At 53.1% G+C, this 19,519-nt stretch overlaps 1 protein-coding gene across 1 annotated transcript in view; it reads left to right on the top strand.

Annotated features, from left to right (window-relative positions):
• The first annotated feature begins 7,017 nt into the window (after nt 1-7,017).
• The window catches only part of LOC136126929 (guanylate cyclase D-like), a 45,130-nt gene continuing 32,628 nt past the window's right edge, over nt 7,018-19,519 (top strand). The window contains 12 exon segments of the mRNA XM_065882378.1: nt 7,018-7,032; nt 7,210-7,497; nt 7,820-7,877; nt 9,176-9,241; nt 9,349-9,414; nt 10,831-10,910; nt 11,316-11,338; nt 11,592-11,688; nt 15,551-15,727; nt 15,966-16,122; nt 16,420-16,454; nt 16,456-16,561. Coding sequence (XP_065738450.1) covers nt 7,018-7,032; nt 7,210-7,497; nt 7,820-7,877; nt 9,176-9,241; nt 9,349-9,414; nt 10,831-10,910; nt 11,316-11,338; nt 11,592-11,688; nt 15,551-15,727; nt 15,966-16,122; nt 16,420-16,454; nt 16,456-16,561 — 1,168 coding nt within the window.

Consider the following 19,519-nt stretch of genomic DNA (forward strand, 5'->3'; position numbering starts at 1 on the left):
AGAGGATACAGGCTTGCCCTGCTGGCAGAGTATAGAACGAGGACCAGGATGTGGAGGTCAGAGGACACAGATTTCTCAACACAACAGGACAGAAGCATTAACAGCTGACTGGCTCACAGCAGGGCAGTGGCCCAGGGAATAGTGAGTGGCCAGTAACCAGTGGATATGTGCAAGTGTGGGTGGAGATACACAGAGTTCTTTTCCTGTCTGAGAGGTGTCTCAGAGACCACTTAAGGCTCCTTCATCAGCTAAGGACTTCTGTTTTTCTGGGGGACAGATGGAGTGGACTCTAGAACCCCTGGAGAGATCCTGGATTCTGGTTAGTTTTGGCCAATGAGAAGCCTAGCAGCAAGGGTAAGAGACATGGGATTGGGTTTCTAGTTCCCTTGATTCTTCCCTGTGGGGACATCATAGTCTGGATGTGTCCTTTCCCCTTTTGAGGCAACCAACTGTCTTCTGGGCTCCAGAAAACTCCTTCCCCTCGTCCCTTTGGACCTGGAGAGGCAATAGGTCTGCTACCATTAGTCTCAAGTTACTGCAATATTCTTTAGAAACCCTTGCTCCCACCTTTATAATAGGCCTTTGTAAACAAGCCCTTCTAGAATTACCCTAATTTGAGTCTGCCCTCAGTTTCCTGCTAGGACTCTGTCTAGCGCCAAGAGTAGTCTTAGGAACTAGATTCTCCAAATAGGATTCTGGAATTGGGTTTGTCCTGTATTTGAGCACCATGGGGATAATCTCCTGCTGGGGGAAATAGGATGCAAGTAATTCATGACATCTGGTAGTATCACAGTTACTCAAATGATCATGGGAAGTAGCATGGGGTGCGGTGCAGGTGGGAAGGCCAGACTTTGGCATATCAAGTGGCTGTGGCACTTTGCCCTGTGGCAACAATACTGGTTATAAAGACAGTGGAGGGACTTCCCTGGTGGCTCAGTGGTTAAGAATCCACCTGCCAATGCAGGGGACATGGGTTCGAGCCCAGGTCCGGGAAGATTCCCACATGCTGCAGAGCAACTAAGCCCATGCGCCGCAACTACTGAGCCCACGCTCTAGAGCCCGAGAGCCACAACTACTGAGCCCGCGTGCCACAACTACAGAAGCCCATGCACCTAGAGCCCGTGCTCCACAACAAGAGAAGCCACCGCAATGAGAAGCCCGCACACCGCAAGGAAGAGTAGTCCCCGCTCTTCTCTGCAACTAGAGAAAGCCCGCGCACAGCAATGAAGACCCAACACAGCCAAAAATAAATTTATTAAAAATAAAGCCATCTTCCAAGATCATGGGCATTTATGAAGTTAAAAAAAAAAAACAGACAGTAGAGGCACATGGCTTCTTCCTACAGCCCAAGAGATCATATATATATATATATAGAGAGAGAGACAGAGGGAGAGAGAGAGAAAATAAATAGAAAATTATGACCATAAAATTGAAAACGTGTGTGAACAACAGAAGGTTTCCATGAGAGCTTGAAGGAGTCCCTCATGTCTGTGGGTGCAAGGAGGGTATAACCGAGGACCAAACCCAGGGTCTGATGGTAAAGTTTGCAGAGTTACGACACCTCCACCCCAGGTCTCTTGTATTGAAGGAAGAGTGCTAATAGGAAAGGACTGGGACCCCAGGACATGGGGTGGAGACATCTGGGGTGGAGACATTCCTGCCCTGGAAATAGGTTCATCTGTACCATTTTTCTAGATTCCACATATATGTGTTAATATACGATATTTGTTTTTCTCTTTCTGGCTTACTTCACTCTGTATGACAGACTCTAGGTCCATCCACATCTCTACAAATGACCCAATTTCATTCCTTTTTATGGCTGAGTAATATTCCATTGTATATAGGTACCACATCTTCTTTATCCATTCATCTGTCGTTGGACATTTAGGTTGTTAGCATGTCTTGGCTATAATAATCTGATTAATTGAAGCTTGGACACCGTGATGGCCTTACTGAACAATGTTGAAATTCCAGAACTTCCTTGGAACACTGTGTAGGAAAGTCTGAAGCCTCAGGAGAGTGGGCACGTTGGAGTGGATCTATAACAGGCAACCTGATCACAACCCTAGGAGAAGCCGGAGGACACTCCCTTCACCCAAGCATTAAGGAATTCATTCATGGGGGTGGGAGACCTCCCTATCCTTGAAGAACTCTATGGTAGTTGTCCTTTGTAGGCCAGAGATGGCCATGGGGGGTGTTGTAATGGAAGCTCCTTGATCTCAGTGTGAATAATGGGAAGCCAGGTAGATGGCAGCACTTAACCATCAGAAACAGTGGTTTCTGGGACTCCAGGAGGAAAAAAGAATGGGCAAGCACTAAAGACACCAGCATTATTGCGCATTCACTATGTACAGCCCGGAGAGGTTGTACAGGGTATGTACAATCCCTAGCACATAGTACAAATTTCGTGCACTTAGTAAAGGTTAATTTCACCTTAGTAGGAGAGAGCAGGTGGCAGAGGAAGGGCTGAAAATCCATTGCATTCTGGCATCTATCTCCACATAAAGGTCCACATCAAAAGAGAAGATAGAAAAACCGCTGTTATAATTCCCAAAGAATCAATGTGGTGTGATGAGCAGAAGCCTGGACCAATAGTCAGCCCCATCACTTTACTAGCTCTGTGCCCTTTGTCAAATTACCTAACCTCTTTGAGCTGTACTTTCCTCATATATAAAGTGGGAATAATAATGACAGTACCTGTCTCAGTGGGTTGTATAAATAGTGCCCAGCACAGGGCTTGGCACGTAGTGGATGCTCAGTAATGCTGGTTTCTTCAGTGCTCGCCCATTCCCGTTTCCTCCTGGGAGTCCCAGCCAGGTGTGGAGCTGTCCGTAGTGCTGAAGACATCCTCCTTCCCTCCCTGCCTCCTTCCCTCAGTTCCTCTCTCCTTCATTCCCTCCTTCTCTTCTGTGCTTGGCTCCCCGGAGTCCTAGGGTATGAAAAGATGGAATTTTCCAAACGGTTTCTTCAGGCCCCTATGGAGGACAGGAGGGAATGAGCTGTATACGAGTCCCTCCCTCAGCAGGAGTCTCTGGAAGCTGGCAGGCAGCTGGAGGGGTGACTGTGGGACTGTACGGGCTGCGGTGGGAACGGGGGCTCCCCGGGACAGAGCCCGCTTGGAGAGTCTGACATCCGAGGACGCTCACGCAGGAACCTCAGGATCTTCCGAGAGGCGGTCAATCAGTTCCAACAGCACAGCGTGGCAGATGGGTCTTTGGGGAGCTTGCCCTGAAGGAGGCAAGAAGGACCAGGTTGGGGTGCAGGAGAGTGACCCTTGGATACAGGGTTTGAAGGGCCCCTGGCTCTGACTGGAATCCCCCATCCTCCTTCCCTGGAATATTTTGGTCATTTGTTTGTTAATGTAACTAAAGGCATCTTCATCTTTTTGCGTTATGGTTTTATGCAATCGACTAGCTTCATGAACTTGGCTCCATGAGCCAATATCTGTGGCTAATCCTCAGTGTCTCTCTCTTTGAGTCTAAAACTACAAACGGTCCCTCCCTAGGAGGGTGGCACCTGAACCCCTTGTGCCAGAGGTGGGAGCACTTGCAGCTCACACACTCCTGGGGGAAGGGTTAGGAGAGGGGACATGGCCAGCTGCAGAGACAAAAATCACCTGTTTCCTAATTTTTGTTGACAGCTAGAATATTGGAGATGAAGGATCTTTGGAGACCCTAAACATATAAACTAAGCCCTCCCTGTACAGGTGGCACCGAAAAGGGTGTGAACACTGTCTCACGAGTCAGAGGTGGAGGTGGGACTAAAGGTGGCTCCTCCTCTAGCCTGGCCAGAGGCTGCCCTCGCTAAGGGCCTGAGCCTTCTGTGACCCCTTGCAGGCCATCGGCCGCAGAATTCCTGGGACACTGAGCATGGCCAGCAGGACTGAGGGACCAGGGGAGCCTCCTGCTGCTTTGTGGGATGGAGGGAAGTCCACACTCCTTTCTGTACCCATTTCCCCATCTGTACACAGAGGAGTTGGTTCAGATGCTTAGATCTCCAGGATCCTTCAGCTCTGATGTTCTAGGTGTTCAATAAGAGAGGTGATTTTTGTCTTTGGCTGGGAGGTGGGAAGCCAGGCTCAGGACCAACTCAGCCCTAACTTTTGGTGAGACCCTGGACAAGTCACTGCCCTGCCCAGAGTCAGTTTCTTCCTCTGGAAAAGAGGATAAGAGGTCTCTCCTCAGGGTCTCTAGCAGCACCAGGCAAAGGAGTGGATCACAGGTGCTTTGGGAAGTACAGATTGAGGGGAGAGGTGTCTGTCATTAATATCAGCCATATATGCCTATGTTCCCAACAAGAAATGATTAGCTCTTTGTGAGCCCAGAACAAACCCAGCTGCTCTGAGGGGTTCATCCCTTGGGGTGGGATGTTAGGAGACCACTTAGAACATCACAGTGGAAGAGGAGGGAGTGTACAGAGGGTCCCTCAGAGACTGGTAGAAAAGCAGTACTCCCCAAGACCCTGGCCTCTGAGCTGGGAGAAACATAGCATCACAGACCAGGAGGGCTCAGGTCTGGCCAGCCCTGCAAACCGGCTTCTTCTACAGATGGGGAGGCTGAGGCCTTTTTTTTTTTTGCGGTACACGGGCCTCTCACTGTTGTGGCCTCTCCCATCGCGGAGCACAGGCTCCGGATGTGCAGGCTCAGTGGCCATGGCTCACGGGCCCAGCCGCTCCGCGGCATGTGGGACCCTCCCAGACCGGGGCACGAACCCGTGTCCCCTGCATCGGCAGGCAGACTCTCAACCACTGCGCCACTGGGGAAGCCCGAGGCTGAGGCCTCGAATGGGGCAGGGGCAGGACTAGGGCTGAAGCTCAGACCTCCACCTCCTGGTCCAGCTTTCTTTACACCCCAGTACACCTGCCTCTCCTCAAAGATCCAAAGACGGTGATGATGGTGATGGTGATGATGATAGCTATTCTGTTTAATAAGCGCCTAGTTAATTACCTACTCACCACAATGACTATCCTCACTGTAAATACGCTACACATTTTAGTCTTCACCACAGCTCTGCCAGGTATAGCTATTGTCATCTCCATTTTACAGATGAGGAAACTGAGGTTCAGAGAAGTTAAATGTCTTGCCCAAGGTCAGGGGCTAGTAAATGATAAAATCAGGATTTATTCCTCTGTGTAATGCCAAGGTCCTTCTTATTCCTCTGCACTGAACATAATTTCTAGGAGCTACTCTGCACAGACCATTGCAGTTGGCACTGGGAGGGCATCCTCTTACCCTCCTGATCTACACTCCAAGTGTAGGTGGTTCAGACCCTGGGAAGCCCTCCGTGAGCTCTCCTCCCAGGACCCTCAGATCCTCACCACTGGTCCTGCTACTGCCCACACTTGTGATCCGCTTTTCTCTTGTCTGGGACTTGCCTCCCTACCAGCTTGGCAGTCTCTTAAGGGTGAGATTGGATCTTCAGCCTTCCTGGGGCACCTCACTTCTCTGAATCCAGTTTGCCAGCAGAGGAAATGGGGATAATGAGACCCACTTCACAGGGTCGAGTGTTTTGTACACGCTTCATTCAACCACGGTCACTGAGCTCTGCTCTGTGCCTGATGCTAGCTGAGCTCTGGGGACACAGAGCTCCAGCAGGGAGGAGGCTTGAGGCTGGCGGGAGACAGATGTGGATACGGGGAACCCAGGAGCCCAGAGGCTGGGGGAGCTGATCTGCAAGGGTGTGGGTGTGGGCAGGGCTTTGCCGAGGAGGCGACATCAGGGAAGAGCCTGAAAATGAGAAGTGATGGCAGATGGAAATGAGGGGAAGGCATTGCAGGCACAGGGGTCAGCTAGAGCAAAGGAATGGAGGTAGCACACATTCTTCCTCTCCTTTCTCCACATCTCTCTAACACATTGTGAAGATGAGAAAGAGAGAGCCATGGAAGTGTGGGAGAGCAAGAAGGTTTTCTGAAGTCACTGCTGTGGATCTGAAGAGTGTGGGTGGCCGGGATGCGGCTGCCGGCTCCGTTTTGGCTTATAGGACTCAGCTGCCTGAGGCTCTCCTGGGATGTCTGCTTCTTAGTGATAAGAAGACCATAGTGTCTGGAGGTGGTGACAGGGATGTGGATGACGATGGAGGGTCACTCAATCAGTCATTCATCTGACAAATGTGGGTTGAGTCCCTCTCATGTGGCACTGTTCGAGGCATCAGGGACGTGGATCTGATGGGTAAGGCAGACTTGGCCTTCAGGAAGCTTCCATTCTGTTAGGGCAAGACAGACAATAACCAAGCAACCCAATAACCAAATTCAAATAGTGATTGTGTCGCCAAGAAAATGAAACAGGATAAAGTGCCAGAGAGTGGCTGGGCTGGAGTAGTGGGCAACAAGAGACAGGATAGGCAGAGAATGGAGGCGGCGGCCCTTGAACTGAGCTCTCAATGATAAGGAGGCGCCAGGCGTATATCTGGATGAAGAGCAACCAAGCAGGGGAAAGAGCAAGTGCAAAGGCCCAGAGGCAGCTGAGCGTCAATGGCCAGAGGAACAGGAGGAAAGGGAGTGTGGAATGGCAGGACTCTCGTGAGTGATGGGGAAGGGGTCTGAGATGAGCTTGGGGCCTGATCATGTGCGGCTTTGCAAGCCAGGTAAGGAATCTGATCTTACAAATGAAATGGAAAACCATCGGTGAGGTTTAAGTGAGAAAAGATTTATGTTTTTTGAAAACATGGTTTGGTTGCTTTTTGGGGAATGGTCTGAAGAGGACCAGACGAAGCGATAAAGCCCTTAGGAGGCTCCTGTGTGGTTCAGGTGAGCAGTGAGGGGGGCTGGGACCCAAGTGACAGTAGTAGATGTGGTGAAAAGTCAGTTCGATTGGGAACAAATTCTGATATAAAACCAAAAAGATTTGATGATGAACTGGAAGAGAGAAATAGAGAAGTTGGGAATCAAGCCTAGGCTTGAGAAACTGGGCAGGTGGTAATTCCATTTCTTAAAATCTGGCAGCAGTGGAGTTTGGTGCGGTAGAATCAGGAGTTCAGTTTTGGGCAAGTCTGAGATGTCTGTGAGTGGTGGTGGCCGCCATGATGGTGGAGATGGTGAGGCTTCTGAGCGGGGACTGAAGTAATGGCGGGACTAAAGAAAGCACTGTGTAGGGGAATGGGGAAAGGGGATGATAATTCAAGCAATTGCTGCTGGCAGGAGGGCCAGGACCCAGAAATGTCTGGGAGCCTATGCCCTGGGGTTACGGGGTTGAGAGACCTTCTCTTCCACAGGTGTCCCCACTCTTTGGAACCATCTATGATGCTGTTGTCCTGCTGGCCCATGCCCTGAACAGCTCTGAGAGCCGTGGGGCAGGATTCCCAGGGACCCACTTAGGGGACCACACAGGGTCTCTGGATGTGGCTGGCTTTAGCCAGAGGATCCGGACAGATGAGAAGGACAGGAGGCTGGCTCCGTATGTCATTTTGGACACAGATGGTCAAGGAAGCCAGCTGGGCCCCACTCACATCTGGACACAGGCACATGGCAAGTGCAGCCCCTGGGCAGGGCCAGCCCCTCCGGTACGTGACTCCAGCTGCTGGTTTGACCCTAATACTCTCTGCATGAGAGGTAATTCATCTATCCATCCATCCACCCACCCATCCATCCATCTCTCTATCTGTCCATCCATCCATCCATCCATCATTCATTCATTAAGGCTCTCCATGTGGACAGTCATGTGAAGAGCAAGAGAAAGGAAGAGACTTGCCCCACCATCGAGAAGACTGACCCAGAGGTTGCGAAGCTCCAGGGAAGACTAGCAAGGCCTCGCCTCGGCCTAGCAGAGCTAAAGCATTTACAGAGCACGTTCCCATCTCTCAGCTCTCCTAAACTGTGCCGCAGCCTCGTGACAAGGACACTGTCCTCTGTGGGCCCCAGTGGACAGCTGAAGCTCAGAAAGGTTAGGTGACTTGCCCAGGGTCACACAGGGAGCCCTCAAGTCTTCGACTCCAGGTGCAGGATTTCCTTTACCTCATGACCACTGGAGAGTGTGAGCTGTGAGGCCCATATGTTCTCATTTCCGACATTCATCTACCTGGATTTGCATCCCTGCTGGAATTGCACCGACATACAAGCACATAGGTAGATAGAGATGAGCACATGTCTACATGTCTACACAAGTGCACCCACACTTCCTAGTGCACACCTAGTTACAGTTACCACTATCGGTGGGTAGATTCAGGTCTGGCCAGGCTCGCTTATGTCCCTGCTGGCCCCAGACCTTCAGCAGCCACCCCACCCCGTGACCTCGACTCTGCTGCTCTGTTACCTCCATCTCCCAATGCTGCTTCGCTTCTCCTTTCCCCAGACACACGCCACCCTTTCTGGCCTCCCTGTGCATGTGCGTTTTCCTCTTCCTCGAGTGCTCCCTCTTTGCCTGGCTAAATCCTTCCTTTCCTTGCAGAACAACTGTGCAGTCAGGGCTGGGAGCCCACCTCGGTGCTCCCCATAGCCTCTGGGTGCATGACTTCACAGCACGTGTGTCCTGTGCTGGGGAGGACCAGTGCCATCTGTCCCCAGACTAATGGGAGCTCATAAGAAGAAGCCTTCACGCAACCGTTTCTTTGCCTCTCTTTTCTTCCACAAATATTGACTGAGGACTTCCTAGGCACCAGGCACTGTGCTCAGCCCTAGGGAAGGAGGAATGAATGAACCATCATCCCTGCACTGGCGTAGAGCTCTTGCCCTCACCCCTGACCCCCCAGTACACTGTGAGCTCCATCACGGTGCTGGCAGTGACTGTGACTCTCGTCTGCTGTTGCATCTTCAATTCTCGGCACTGAGCTCAGCACACAGTGGATGCTCCAGAAACATTTGCTGACGGATTTGTTGAATGAATGAATGAATACCTGTCAGAAGGTGAAGTCTGCGAGCCAGGGCTGATAGAGGAGGTGTTTGTAGAGATCTCTGGGCTCCAGCAGCCCCTGGCTGCCTCCATCACGGCTTTACCACATTGTGTGGTGTTATCTCTGCTGTTCCTGCCTCTGCCACCAGACAGAATCCCCCCGGAGAGGGGAGCCAGGGGCTGGTCTTCACGAGTATTAGTTCCATGAGGGCTGGGACGATGTTTCATTCAGGCTCCCGCCACCCCTCAGCCGCCTCTCTTACTTGGATGAATAATTGGCATCTCCAACTTGACTTTGAAATTGAACTCCCGATCTGCCCCCTGGCCTCCTCCCATCGTCTTCCCCACTGCAGGTGATGGCAACCCCATCCTCCCCGAGGCTCAGGCACCCTCGTCTCCTCACACCCCACACCCAGCCTGTCAGCAGCACACTGGGGCTCCATCTTTAGAATTCGCCCAGAAGCAGAGCCCTGCTCACCACTCCCTTATCTCCTCCCTGGTCCAGGCCCCCGTCGTCTCTCGCTAGGTTACTGCAGCGGCCTCCCTGCAGGCCTCCCTGCTTCTGCTCTTGTCCTGGACCTCACCGTGGCAGGTTGGAGGATCCTCGGAAAACATAGTCAGATCTGGCTCTCCCCTGCTCAGAGCCTGCAGAAGCTTCCCTTGCCCGGAGTCCAGCCAGAGCCCTCTCTGCCCTCAGCTCCCTCCTGCCCTCTGTCTTCCTCACATGTGGTTCTGCCCTCCCGTTGAATACACCAGGTACACTGCTGCTTCAGAACCCTTGTGCTTGCGGCTCCCTAGGCCTGGACCGCTTTCCTGTCTATGCTTCTTCCCTCACCTCCTCCAGATGGCAAGTCAAGCTTCCTTTCTAGGAGCCTGGGTGAGGGGCAGCGTGGGCGGTGGTTGGGAGCCCAGATGCCTGAGCGAGGCTGCTTGGGTTTGAACCGAGGCTCTGCCACTCACAGACAGTTGCCTATCTCTCTGCTTCCTCTTCCACAAAATCATGGTCATGACTGTACCTACTTCTAGAGGTCGTTGTGCAGAATAACTGCATTGAAATACGTGGCATGCTTAGAATAGGTGCTCAGTGCAACACAATGTGCAACAGTATAGTGAGTACTACAAGCTATTCAGTGCTGTTATTATTATCTGGACTTAAATTGGGGGAGATTCATCCGCAGGCAGACAGTCAGTGCTTATCCTTCAGCAAAAGACAGGAAGGGAGGGAGGCAAAGGAAGAAGGTATGCCTCCCCCCAGCTTCTGTGGCAGTGGAGGTCAATGTCCTCTCTCCAGAATAGGGCCTGGCATTTCACCACCTTGCCAGCCCAGGCTGAAGCTGGGGTTGCCCAAGCAAAGTAGCCCTCTCCACCTTGCCCAGTGGTCCTGAGCAGCCTCTTCACACCCAATCCTGATATGAGGGCTGGAGAGGTTTAGATTCAGTGTAAGGAGGGCCCTTCTAACAGTCAAAGTGAATGACACTGAAATTGGCTGCCAAAAGAGGTAGTGAGTGGCCCATCGTGGGGAGTATGCAAGAAGTAGGATAATCATTGACAGGGATCCACAGTATTTATTCAGCATCTTACCTGTCCAGTCCCTGTGTAAGGTGCCTAGTGACCCCGAGATGAATAAGAAACAGGCTCTGCTGTCCAGCTGCTCTCAGTCTAGGGCAAAGAGCCTGACATGCTGGCAGACAAGGGCCAGAGTGTGGTCAGGACAGTCATGGGGTCTGAGCAGGGTCTGTGGGGCCCCTGGAGGCCAGGAGCCTGAGGTGAGAACCCTAACAGCTGTGCTGGGAATCAACATCTGTGCGTGATGACCAGTCCACAGGTAGGACTTTCCCGGTCTGGGGCCATCCTGAGCCTTGCCCTGGAGAGGGTGCTGGGCAGGGGTTTGTGTCCTCACATCCCAGAGGAGGACCCAGGAGTAGGTAGCAGGAGCTGAGAGAAGGGGCTGAGCTCCATGTGCAGTTGTTACTGTTGGGACTCATGTCCAACCCTGCTTTCCCCACAGGTAAGCAGCCCCCAGGCGCCTCTCGCTCTGGCCCTGACTTGGTCTTGGTGCTGGCTGGCAGGCCTCACTTGCCTCATCAGGTGAGATCTTGTGCATCTGAGCCTCGTTCTGTCCCTCTGTGCCCCCCACCCCACAGGGCCTCTCCTCTGTACACAGCCCTGTCATCTGCAGGCAGCTTTCCCATCCTCTGTCCCAGACCTCAGGACCTCCCCACCCTCCTGTCCATCCTAGAGCTGCAGTCAGGACCCTATCAAGGCCGGCAGAGGACCTCCTGGGAGGTCCTTTGAGACTTGGGGAAGAAGCCTGGGCCCTCAGACAAGACTCCATCCTTCCTGAGCTTCAGGCTACACATCTATACAGTGAGGGCTTGGTCAGGATGACCCCCAGGGCTCTTCAGCTTGGAAAACAATTCTTCCTGGGTTTGAAGTCCTCTGTGATCCCTGAGTCTCAGCCACATCCAGGAGGGGGCAGTCTTCTGCCCCCAGCTCTCACCCCGAGAGATCTCCAGGTGAGTTGGAAACACCGAGGCTAGGGACTCAAAGGCACATCAGGCCTAGGGTCCTGCCCTGAGCTGGGCCGAGGGGCTCTTGGGGGACAGTGCTCAGTGGTGCCCTTCAGCCCAGCTGGGACTGATGGGGAGACAGGAAGGGAAACCGGGAGAGGACGGGGGAGGGCTCTGGGTCAGAGGCAGATCCGAGGAGCCGGATGGGGGGAGTGATATTTGCACCATCCTCTCTGTCCTGCACTTTTCTCACCTTCAGATTGAGCATCCAGCAGCTGCAGCTCGTGCGGGGCCCCTACTGGATCCTGCTGACAGCCCAGGAGCTCACCTTCATCCACCGGCCCCCCAGCAGATGGGTGGGTGGGGCAGGCACCGGGCTGGGCGGGCAGCGGCAGACAGAGCCGGTCTAGGGTCTTGACCACGCCCTCTGGAGGCTGCGCGTGGACAATGCAAGTGAATCAAGAAGTGTCGCAGATGGCGGGAGCCTGAGGTCAGTGGCCCAGGGGTCAGCAAGGAGCCTGCCAGCCCCCCAGGAGCCCACCAGTGTGGCTCTGTACCAGGCGAGGACCTCTGCCACCCCCCTGCTCAGGTCTCAAGAGCTGTTATCAGTTTGGGAGAGCCCAAGGGAATCCATGGAGCCTCAGGGCTCTATATGCCCCATTCCTGCTATAGCATGGGAAACTGAGGCGGGGAGAGGGACAGCGACTTTCCTGGGTCCCACAGCAAGTCGGTGGTGGGGCTAGAAGTGGGAAGCAGGACTCCCAGCTCCTAGTCACACGTGTTTTGTGACCTGACCTTGGGAAACAACCGGTCCCTGGCCACTTGGGCCTGGGCACTGCCTGCGTGGGTCTACCCGGGGGCTTCTCTCAGCAATGGGCCAACCTAGGTCACCCTCCTGCTTGCTTCGGCAAGGGACAGTGAGATCCTGGGTCCCTGAGGCCCTGAGTGTGGGGCAGCACCCAGCCCAGGATAGCCTCCAGACAGAGCCTGGGCCACCAGCTGACAGGGAAGCTGGAAGGTCAGAGGTGAGACCAGCAAGGTTTTAAAGTTGCTGAGGACACTGATTTCTCGGGGGCTGGGTTCTCAAAATCAACAAGTGACTGATGCTCTGACTCTCCTATTCCGTGCCCCCCGTTTGATGAACCAGGCTAATTATTTCTAGGGGAAGCAACATGAGGGTCTTCTTCTGTTCCACCTTCTCCCTTGGGGAATCCCATCATTTTTCTCTTCTGCTGAAAGGAGGCTTTAATGATGTACAAAGCGTGTTTTGTCTGCTCCTCTGAATGAGCTGCAGGCGAGGCTGAGGCAGAAATCCATCAGTGACGGGTGGGGGCGGGGGGTGGGGGAGAGAAGGCTAAGGTTACAGAAAACCCTGGGTGAGGACAGAGCCGCTGCCCAAGGCCCCTGCCTCTCTCACCCTCCCCTCTCTCCTCCCCTAGGGTTTCTGGGCCACAGAGAGCCCCTCACTTCGCTGGGTTTGGGGTGTCATAGGTGCCCGAGGCCTGCAGAGTAAAGCCGACCTCGGCGCTGGGAGCTAACACACTTTCTATCCACTATCTCGTTAGCTCTCTCAATGTGGGTGTGGGTGTCATCCTCGCTTTACAGAATTGGGACACGAAGTTCAGAAAACTGAAGTCCCTTGTCTGAGGTCGCAGAGCTAGAAAGTGGTGGAGTGAGGACTAGAACTGAGGTCTGTCAACCAAAGGAGACAAAATCTGACTAGTTTCTGCTGGCTGGGCTCTTCCTGGCTTGAAGCACACAGAAAGCACATTTGTGGGGAAGAATCTGAGGCTGAGAGAGGGGGAGGGTTTGCCTGAGTTGGGGACCAGCAGGGGGTGAACTCTTGTTGTCTTTTCTTAAACAGGGAGTGTGGGTGTGGCTGAAGAAGTTTGAAGCTGGCACAGCCTCCTGAGAAAGGTAGAGCTGCAGAGGGCGTGGAGGGTGGGCTGCGGACGGGGTGCTGTCAGGAGACCCTTACCGGTCTGGATTGGTCTTTGCTCAACGCAGAAGCTTGTAGCCTCAAAAAAGGAAGTGCTTCCTATCATCATGATCACTGCCCCATTGTCATCACAGATAGACACCATCACTGTCACCATCGCACACCAGCATCCCCAACGTCACATCACCACCCCAATATGATCATCCCCATGGCTACCAGGGGCACACCCCTCTTCATCGCTATCCTCACGTGGTACAGTCAGCACCACTGAAGGACCTCGACTGTATCCTCCATCCCTCTACACATCCATTCATTTGTCCACTATTTTTTGAGCACCGCCTATGCTCTGGGCTTTGGGGACAGAGCTGTGGAGAAAAGAGACAGGATTCCTTTCTTCGGGGAGCTTCCAGTCACCTATCGTCACTACCCACATAAGCCCCTTCGCCCCCGAGATGGTCACCATCCCGAGAAGCACTGTGGGACGGAGGACAGAGCATAAGATTTGAGTCAGGAAGACCTGAGATGGAATCCTGCCTCCATAGGACACTTAGCTTTCCTGTAAAATGGAGCTAATGAAATCCACCCCAGGGGAATGATGAGGATTGAAGAGAATTGATGAAATAACCTAGAACTGTCTCTGGCAAGTAGAGTGCCTTTGGAAAATTGTGGATTTTATTATTATGTCCAACATCACCACCATCTGGAATCAGCTTCGGAGAGATTCAGTGTCTGGAGGTTAGGTTAGGCATTTCCCAGTGGGAATCTTGCAATCAATATGTGTAGATGTTTCTTACAAGAAAAGGTTCTATCTGTGGGCAAATGAGTTTGGAAGTTCCTTGGCTTAGACACAGGACTTCTCAGAACCTTTAATATGCTGTTCTGGTTATCTATGACTGTGTAACAACTTATCCCAAAATGTAGTGGCTTTAAACATCAACCATTTTATGATATCTTACAATTTTGTGGGTAGGAAATTTGAGCAGGGCTCAGCCAAGCAGTTCTTCAGTTCCACTTGACCTGTATTGGGGGTCACTCAGTGGTTTTTCGGCTTGTAAATGGGCTGTCAGTGCTTGGCTCTCAGGTCAAATCAAGTCTACTGCCTGTTTTTGTAGAGAAAAATTTGATTGGAACACAGCCATGCTCATTCGTTTATGGAACTCTCTGTGGCTGCTTTCACACTGCAATGGCAGAAGTATTTGTGACAGAGATTGCAAGGCCTACAAAACCGAAAATATTTACCATCTGGACTTTAACAGGAAAGTTTGCTGACCCCCTGTCCAGAAGGCCTCAGATGTCTTCACTTGCATGCGTGGGGCCTTGGCTGGGCGCTTGGAAGAGAGGACTCATCAGGACGTGCCTTCCCACTGTGGATAGTCTCAGGGCCTCTCCCCGTGATCTCGCCAGTGTGGTGACTCAGGGTGGAGGGACTTCTTATGAGCATTCAGGCCTCCAACTGAGAGGGCTCCAACAAACAGGAAATGGAAGCTGTCAGTCTCCTAAGACCTGGACCCAAAACACACAAGATCACTTCCACCGTGTTCTATTGGTCACAGTGTCACAGAGCCTGCTCAGAGTCAAGGGGAGGGGTCAGAGGCCCAAGCTCTTGACAGCAGGGGTGTCAAAGGATTTGAGGCCATTCTTACCTCACTGCGTATGCTAATAAGCATGCAAATCTCTAAGGAGGGGGAAGAGTATTCAGGTTTCCTCCACTTAGTTGACCCCTGAACTGTTTTTGTGAGGAAGGCCATGCTAGACAATGGTTTCATCTTTCCTGCTTGGGCGAATGCTAGCCTTGCTGGCTGGATTCGAGCTTTCTGACCTGCTGGACTGCTTTCTGCTTGTGCCTGATCTCTTCTGCTCTTCTGCTCATCAGTCTCTGTCTCTTGCGGAGAAAATTTGCACAGTTTCTAGGTCCATGATGTCACTTAGGTTGAGAATAGGCCGAGATCCCTATTCTGTGGAGTTGGCTACAGCCTATTCACTTATTCATCCATGGTGCTTCCACACACTCATTTCGCTGGCTCATTCATTCAACCATCCACCCATCTACTTACCCAACCACCCATTTCATCTACCCACCCATTCATCATTCATCCATGCATCATCCACTCATCCCTTATCCAACCATCCATGCATCCATCCATCCACCCATCACATCCATCCAACATTTCTGATGCCTCTCTGTGTTCAGCTGTATGTTGGGTGCTAAGTACTGGGGGTCAGATGTCCACACTTTGAGAGTCCCCTGCGGGCTGCTAAGGTGACCATTGCCCTGGCAGATGCGGGAGCTGCGGCATGAGAACATTGCCACCTTCCTGGGCTTCTTTGTGGCCCCTGGGGTCAGTGCTCTTGTGTTGGAGCACTGTGCCCGGGGCAGCCTGGAGGACCTGCTGCGGAATGAGGCTCTGCGGCTGGACTGGACTTTCAAGGCCTCGCTGGTGCTAGATATGATCCGTGTGAGAACCCTTCTCAAACCTGGAGCTGTGGAGGCAATGGGGAGGGAAGGGAGACAAGAGATGCTCAGATTTCCTAGGCCTGGGCTCTTCCCACTTTGTCTAACTGAGAAAAATCTGACAGTGTGGCAAAGGGTGAGGGGGAGGCAGGAAGGTTTCCTGGGGTCCGTGGGAATTCTGAGAGAAGCAGGGGTCCTTTCATTCACCACAGGCCTAAGGGACCCCCATTATTCCACTCCAGGGTGTGTGGTATCTGTGCCATCGGCGTTTCCCTCATGGCTGCCTCAAGTCCCGAAACTGTGTGGTGGCTGGACGCTTTGTGCTGAAGGTCACTGACCACGGTTATGCAGAGCTCCTGGACGCTCAGCGGGCTCCCCGCCCCCGGCCAGCCCCGGAAGGTCAGCTCAGGGGTGGGCAGGAGGCTGCCAGTAGGTTCTGAGGCCTCTGTTTAAACTGGGTGCTTGTGAGGCAAGGGGAGAGGGGGAGATGTCCGGTGCTCCAGTACTTCCTGTGGTGTGACCTTGAGTAGATGGCTTTTCCTCTCTGAGCCTCGGGGCCCTTACCTGCGAATGGGGGTGGACAGAAGCACCTCCCTCCTCCGGGGCTGTAGGGACAGGACGATGACACCACATGTGTGAAGTGCCTCCCAGCTTGGGTGGTCAGGACGGCTGTGTGGCCTCATCCTGTGATTGCAGCGCTGCTGTGGACAGCTGCTGTGGGGGCCCGGGGAACCCGGGCGGGGCACCCTCAAAGGAGAAACCTGCAGCGTCGGCATCATCCTGCAGGAGGTGCTGACTTGGGGCCCGCACTATGGTTCCCCAGGGCTCTCAACGGAAGGTACAGCATCGTCCTTCTCCTTCCTCGGCCTGTCTCTGGCGGAGACCCCATGTAGGTGAGGAGCTCTGTGAGCATCAGGAAATTGGGGCCTGAAAATAACCACACAGACACACATGCCTGGTTTGACAGCAAGAATTGCGTTTCTTTGACTTAAACCAGGCAGCCTTCAGCAACTCTGCCAAAATGGCAGCTGACCAGCTCCAGGGCTAAAGACGTTGGTTCCTGGGTATAAGCCCAATCCCTTCCTTCCTCTCCCAATGTCATTGCCGTGTCCGGAGGTGCCCGTGCCCTTACCACTGGGCTGCCCAGCACAGACTTTGAGTCTACGTAGACCTCAGTACTCCCCCTGGATCACTTACTTACTACATGACCTTACACAAATCACTTACCCTCTCTGAGCCTCAGTTTTCCCATCTTTATAGTGGGGATCAGATTTAAAAATGTGTCAGACATCCGGTCCATGCCTGATGTCACCGGTCTGCTCAGTATTTGGGGGCTTGGTCCTCTGCCTGAGTGGGGCTCCTTGAAGAGCATCTTTGTCCCCCTGCTTTTGGGTGTAATCACTCACACCTTCCTCATCATCACCTGGTCTTAGGCATTTTCTCTTCTGACCCCAGTGCCAGGGCCCAACTTCAGAAATATTTCCTCCCCTTCTGTGTTCTCTGTCGGGGCTCCCTGGACTCTAGGCTGCTCTTCTAATTGTCCCCCTGCTGCCTCTGTCCAGTTCCAGGGACCTGTCTCACAGATACCCTGCATCTCGGCCTGCAGTACAGGCAGGGATGGAGCAGAACCCACCACCCCTCCCACCCCAGATGGATAATCTGTAACTCACGGGGAGGCCTGGCCTCGCTTCTTTTCTGCACAAAGCATTGCTCCATGAATAATGAGCATTCCAGGCCCCAGATTTATGGGGTGGAAGAGTGGGAAGGGAAGGGGCTTGGTCGTGCCATTTGTTCAGCTCTCCTCAACTGCTCCGCCGCCCCTGGCAACATCTGCCTGCTGCGAGAGGGGGGACCAGCCGGCTGGGTCTGTCAGCCATGCCACCGTGCGGGGCTTCTCATGCTTTAGGGACGAGGTCTGGAACCCCAGGGTCACCCCTGGATTGGGCTGTCAGTCCTCGACCTGTTACTCCCTGGCTGTAGTTCTCCTGGTCTCAGGCGGTAGAATGTCAAGGGCATAGTCTTTGGGGGACACGGACTTGAGACCAGCTCCACACCAGTTCACCTTGTGACTCTGAATAAATCTCTTTCAGGCTCTGAGCCTCAGTTTTCTCATCTGTAAAATGGGGACCATGATGCCTGCCTCCCAGAGTATTTGTGAGGTTTCAGTGAAATGCCTTAGACAAAGTGCCTGGCATACTGGGTGGTTTTAGGGGTGTGCTAGTGGGGAATCCCATGTTCTCTCCTGACTCTCCCAGTTGGACGCAGACCTCCTTGCTCTTAGAAATAGCATCTTTTTAAGATCCTGTGGTGGCTGGGGGGGATACTTGTGGTTTCCAAAGCACTTTCATATGCGTTATTCCATTGGACAACCCTGTGAGGTGGGCTAGTGCACTCCTTTCAGAGATGAATGAAGTGAGGCTCAGAGAGGGGAAGGGACTCCCTAGCGGGAAGCCATGGGTCTAGGATTTGGGTGAGCTCAGTGCTCTTGCCCTAAAATCTCCTGGAGTCATCCACGGAGCAACTTCTCCACAGAGCTGGATATGCAGCCTGCCCGGTCAGCAGTCAGCAGGGCTGGTCCATCACAGTGATGCATTGGGTGTGGACAGCAGGCTCGGCATGGGGAGGGAACCCGAGACCCGGCCTGGCCTGGGCCAGGGGTTCCCAACATGCTTGCCTGTGAGGACTCCACTTTAATGACAAAAAAGTTTGGAGCTTCACATGCTACTATTTGACTTTTAATATCCGCTGACTGAGGAAATGCCCGAAGACAAAAATCTGCTCTGAAATCAGCAACACTTTGAAATGGATCTGTATTTTACTCATCACAACACCATCCAAAAACTTTTGAAAAAGAGCTGGACATGTGTGTGTGTGTGATCTCGTATTGGTTCCATCTGCACACACTCCTTTGCAAGCACATCCAGCTTCCCAGACCCTTTACTCAGAGGCCCTCAGGGTCTGACGCCTGCAGACCGGGAACCTCTGGGCAGAGAAAATCGTGCAGGCTGGGAGGCGATCAGGCTCACTTCCAGCATCTGCTTGTTACTGACCCTGTGGCTGTGGGTGACCTAGTTCACCGCCCCAGAACCTCAGTTTCCCTGTCTGTAAAATGGGACAGTGAATCATGGGCTGCCCCCAACAAGGAGGCCAGCCAAGGGAAATCCAGAAAGAAGCTTCTCCTCACTGGTTCCAAGGGACCCACCTCCTCACTGTCTCTGAGGAGGATCTCAGCCCTCCTCAGATATTAACCTGCTATACCTCTGACAGCCCTGTGCGGTCTGTACTATTATTATGCCCTTCTGATAGGTGAGGAAACTGAGGCTCAGAGAGATGGCATAACGTGTACAGAATATAAGTGGATAATCTCGAAGTCCTCTCCTGTGCCGCTGAGAGCCTGAGCCTGGTACCCAGCCTCACCTCCTCCCGGTGCTCCTGTGAATCTCTCAGCTCCCCCGGGCCCCACTACAGCCTCCCGAGGTGGGGTTATTTCCACTGGTTGTTAGGTGGGGAAGCCGAGGAACGGAGTGATGGCAAGTGGCAGAGACGGAGCTGGATCGTCGATCTATCTGATCTGGACTTAGTCTGTGGTCTTCATCACGTGGAGCGGGGACAGGAAGATCCGCGGCAGGGGTGGTCCTGGGAGAAGAGTCATCATGATGGTGATAATGATAAGCAGAGGGTCTTTCTTCACACTTGTGGAGAGTTGGTACCAGACAGCCTCCAGGTGGCAGGGCTGGTAGAAAGAGCTGCACTGCGCAGGTCTCGAGCACATTCGTGGTCGTTGCTGGTAACAGAG

The sequence above is a fragment of the Phocoena phocoena genome, chromosome 8 (assembly GCF_963924675.1).
Source record: "Phocoena phocoena chromosome 8, mPhoPho1.1, whole genome shotgun sequence".
Taxonomy (NCBI): domain Eukaryota; kingdom Metazoa; phylum Chordata; class Mammalia; order Artiodactyla; family Phocoenidae; genus Phocoena; species Phocoena phocoena.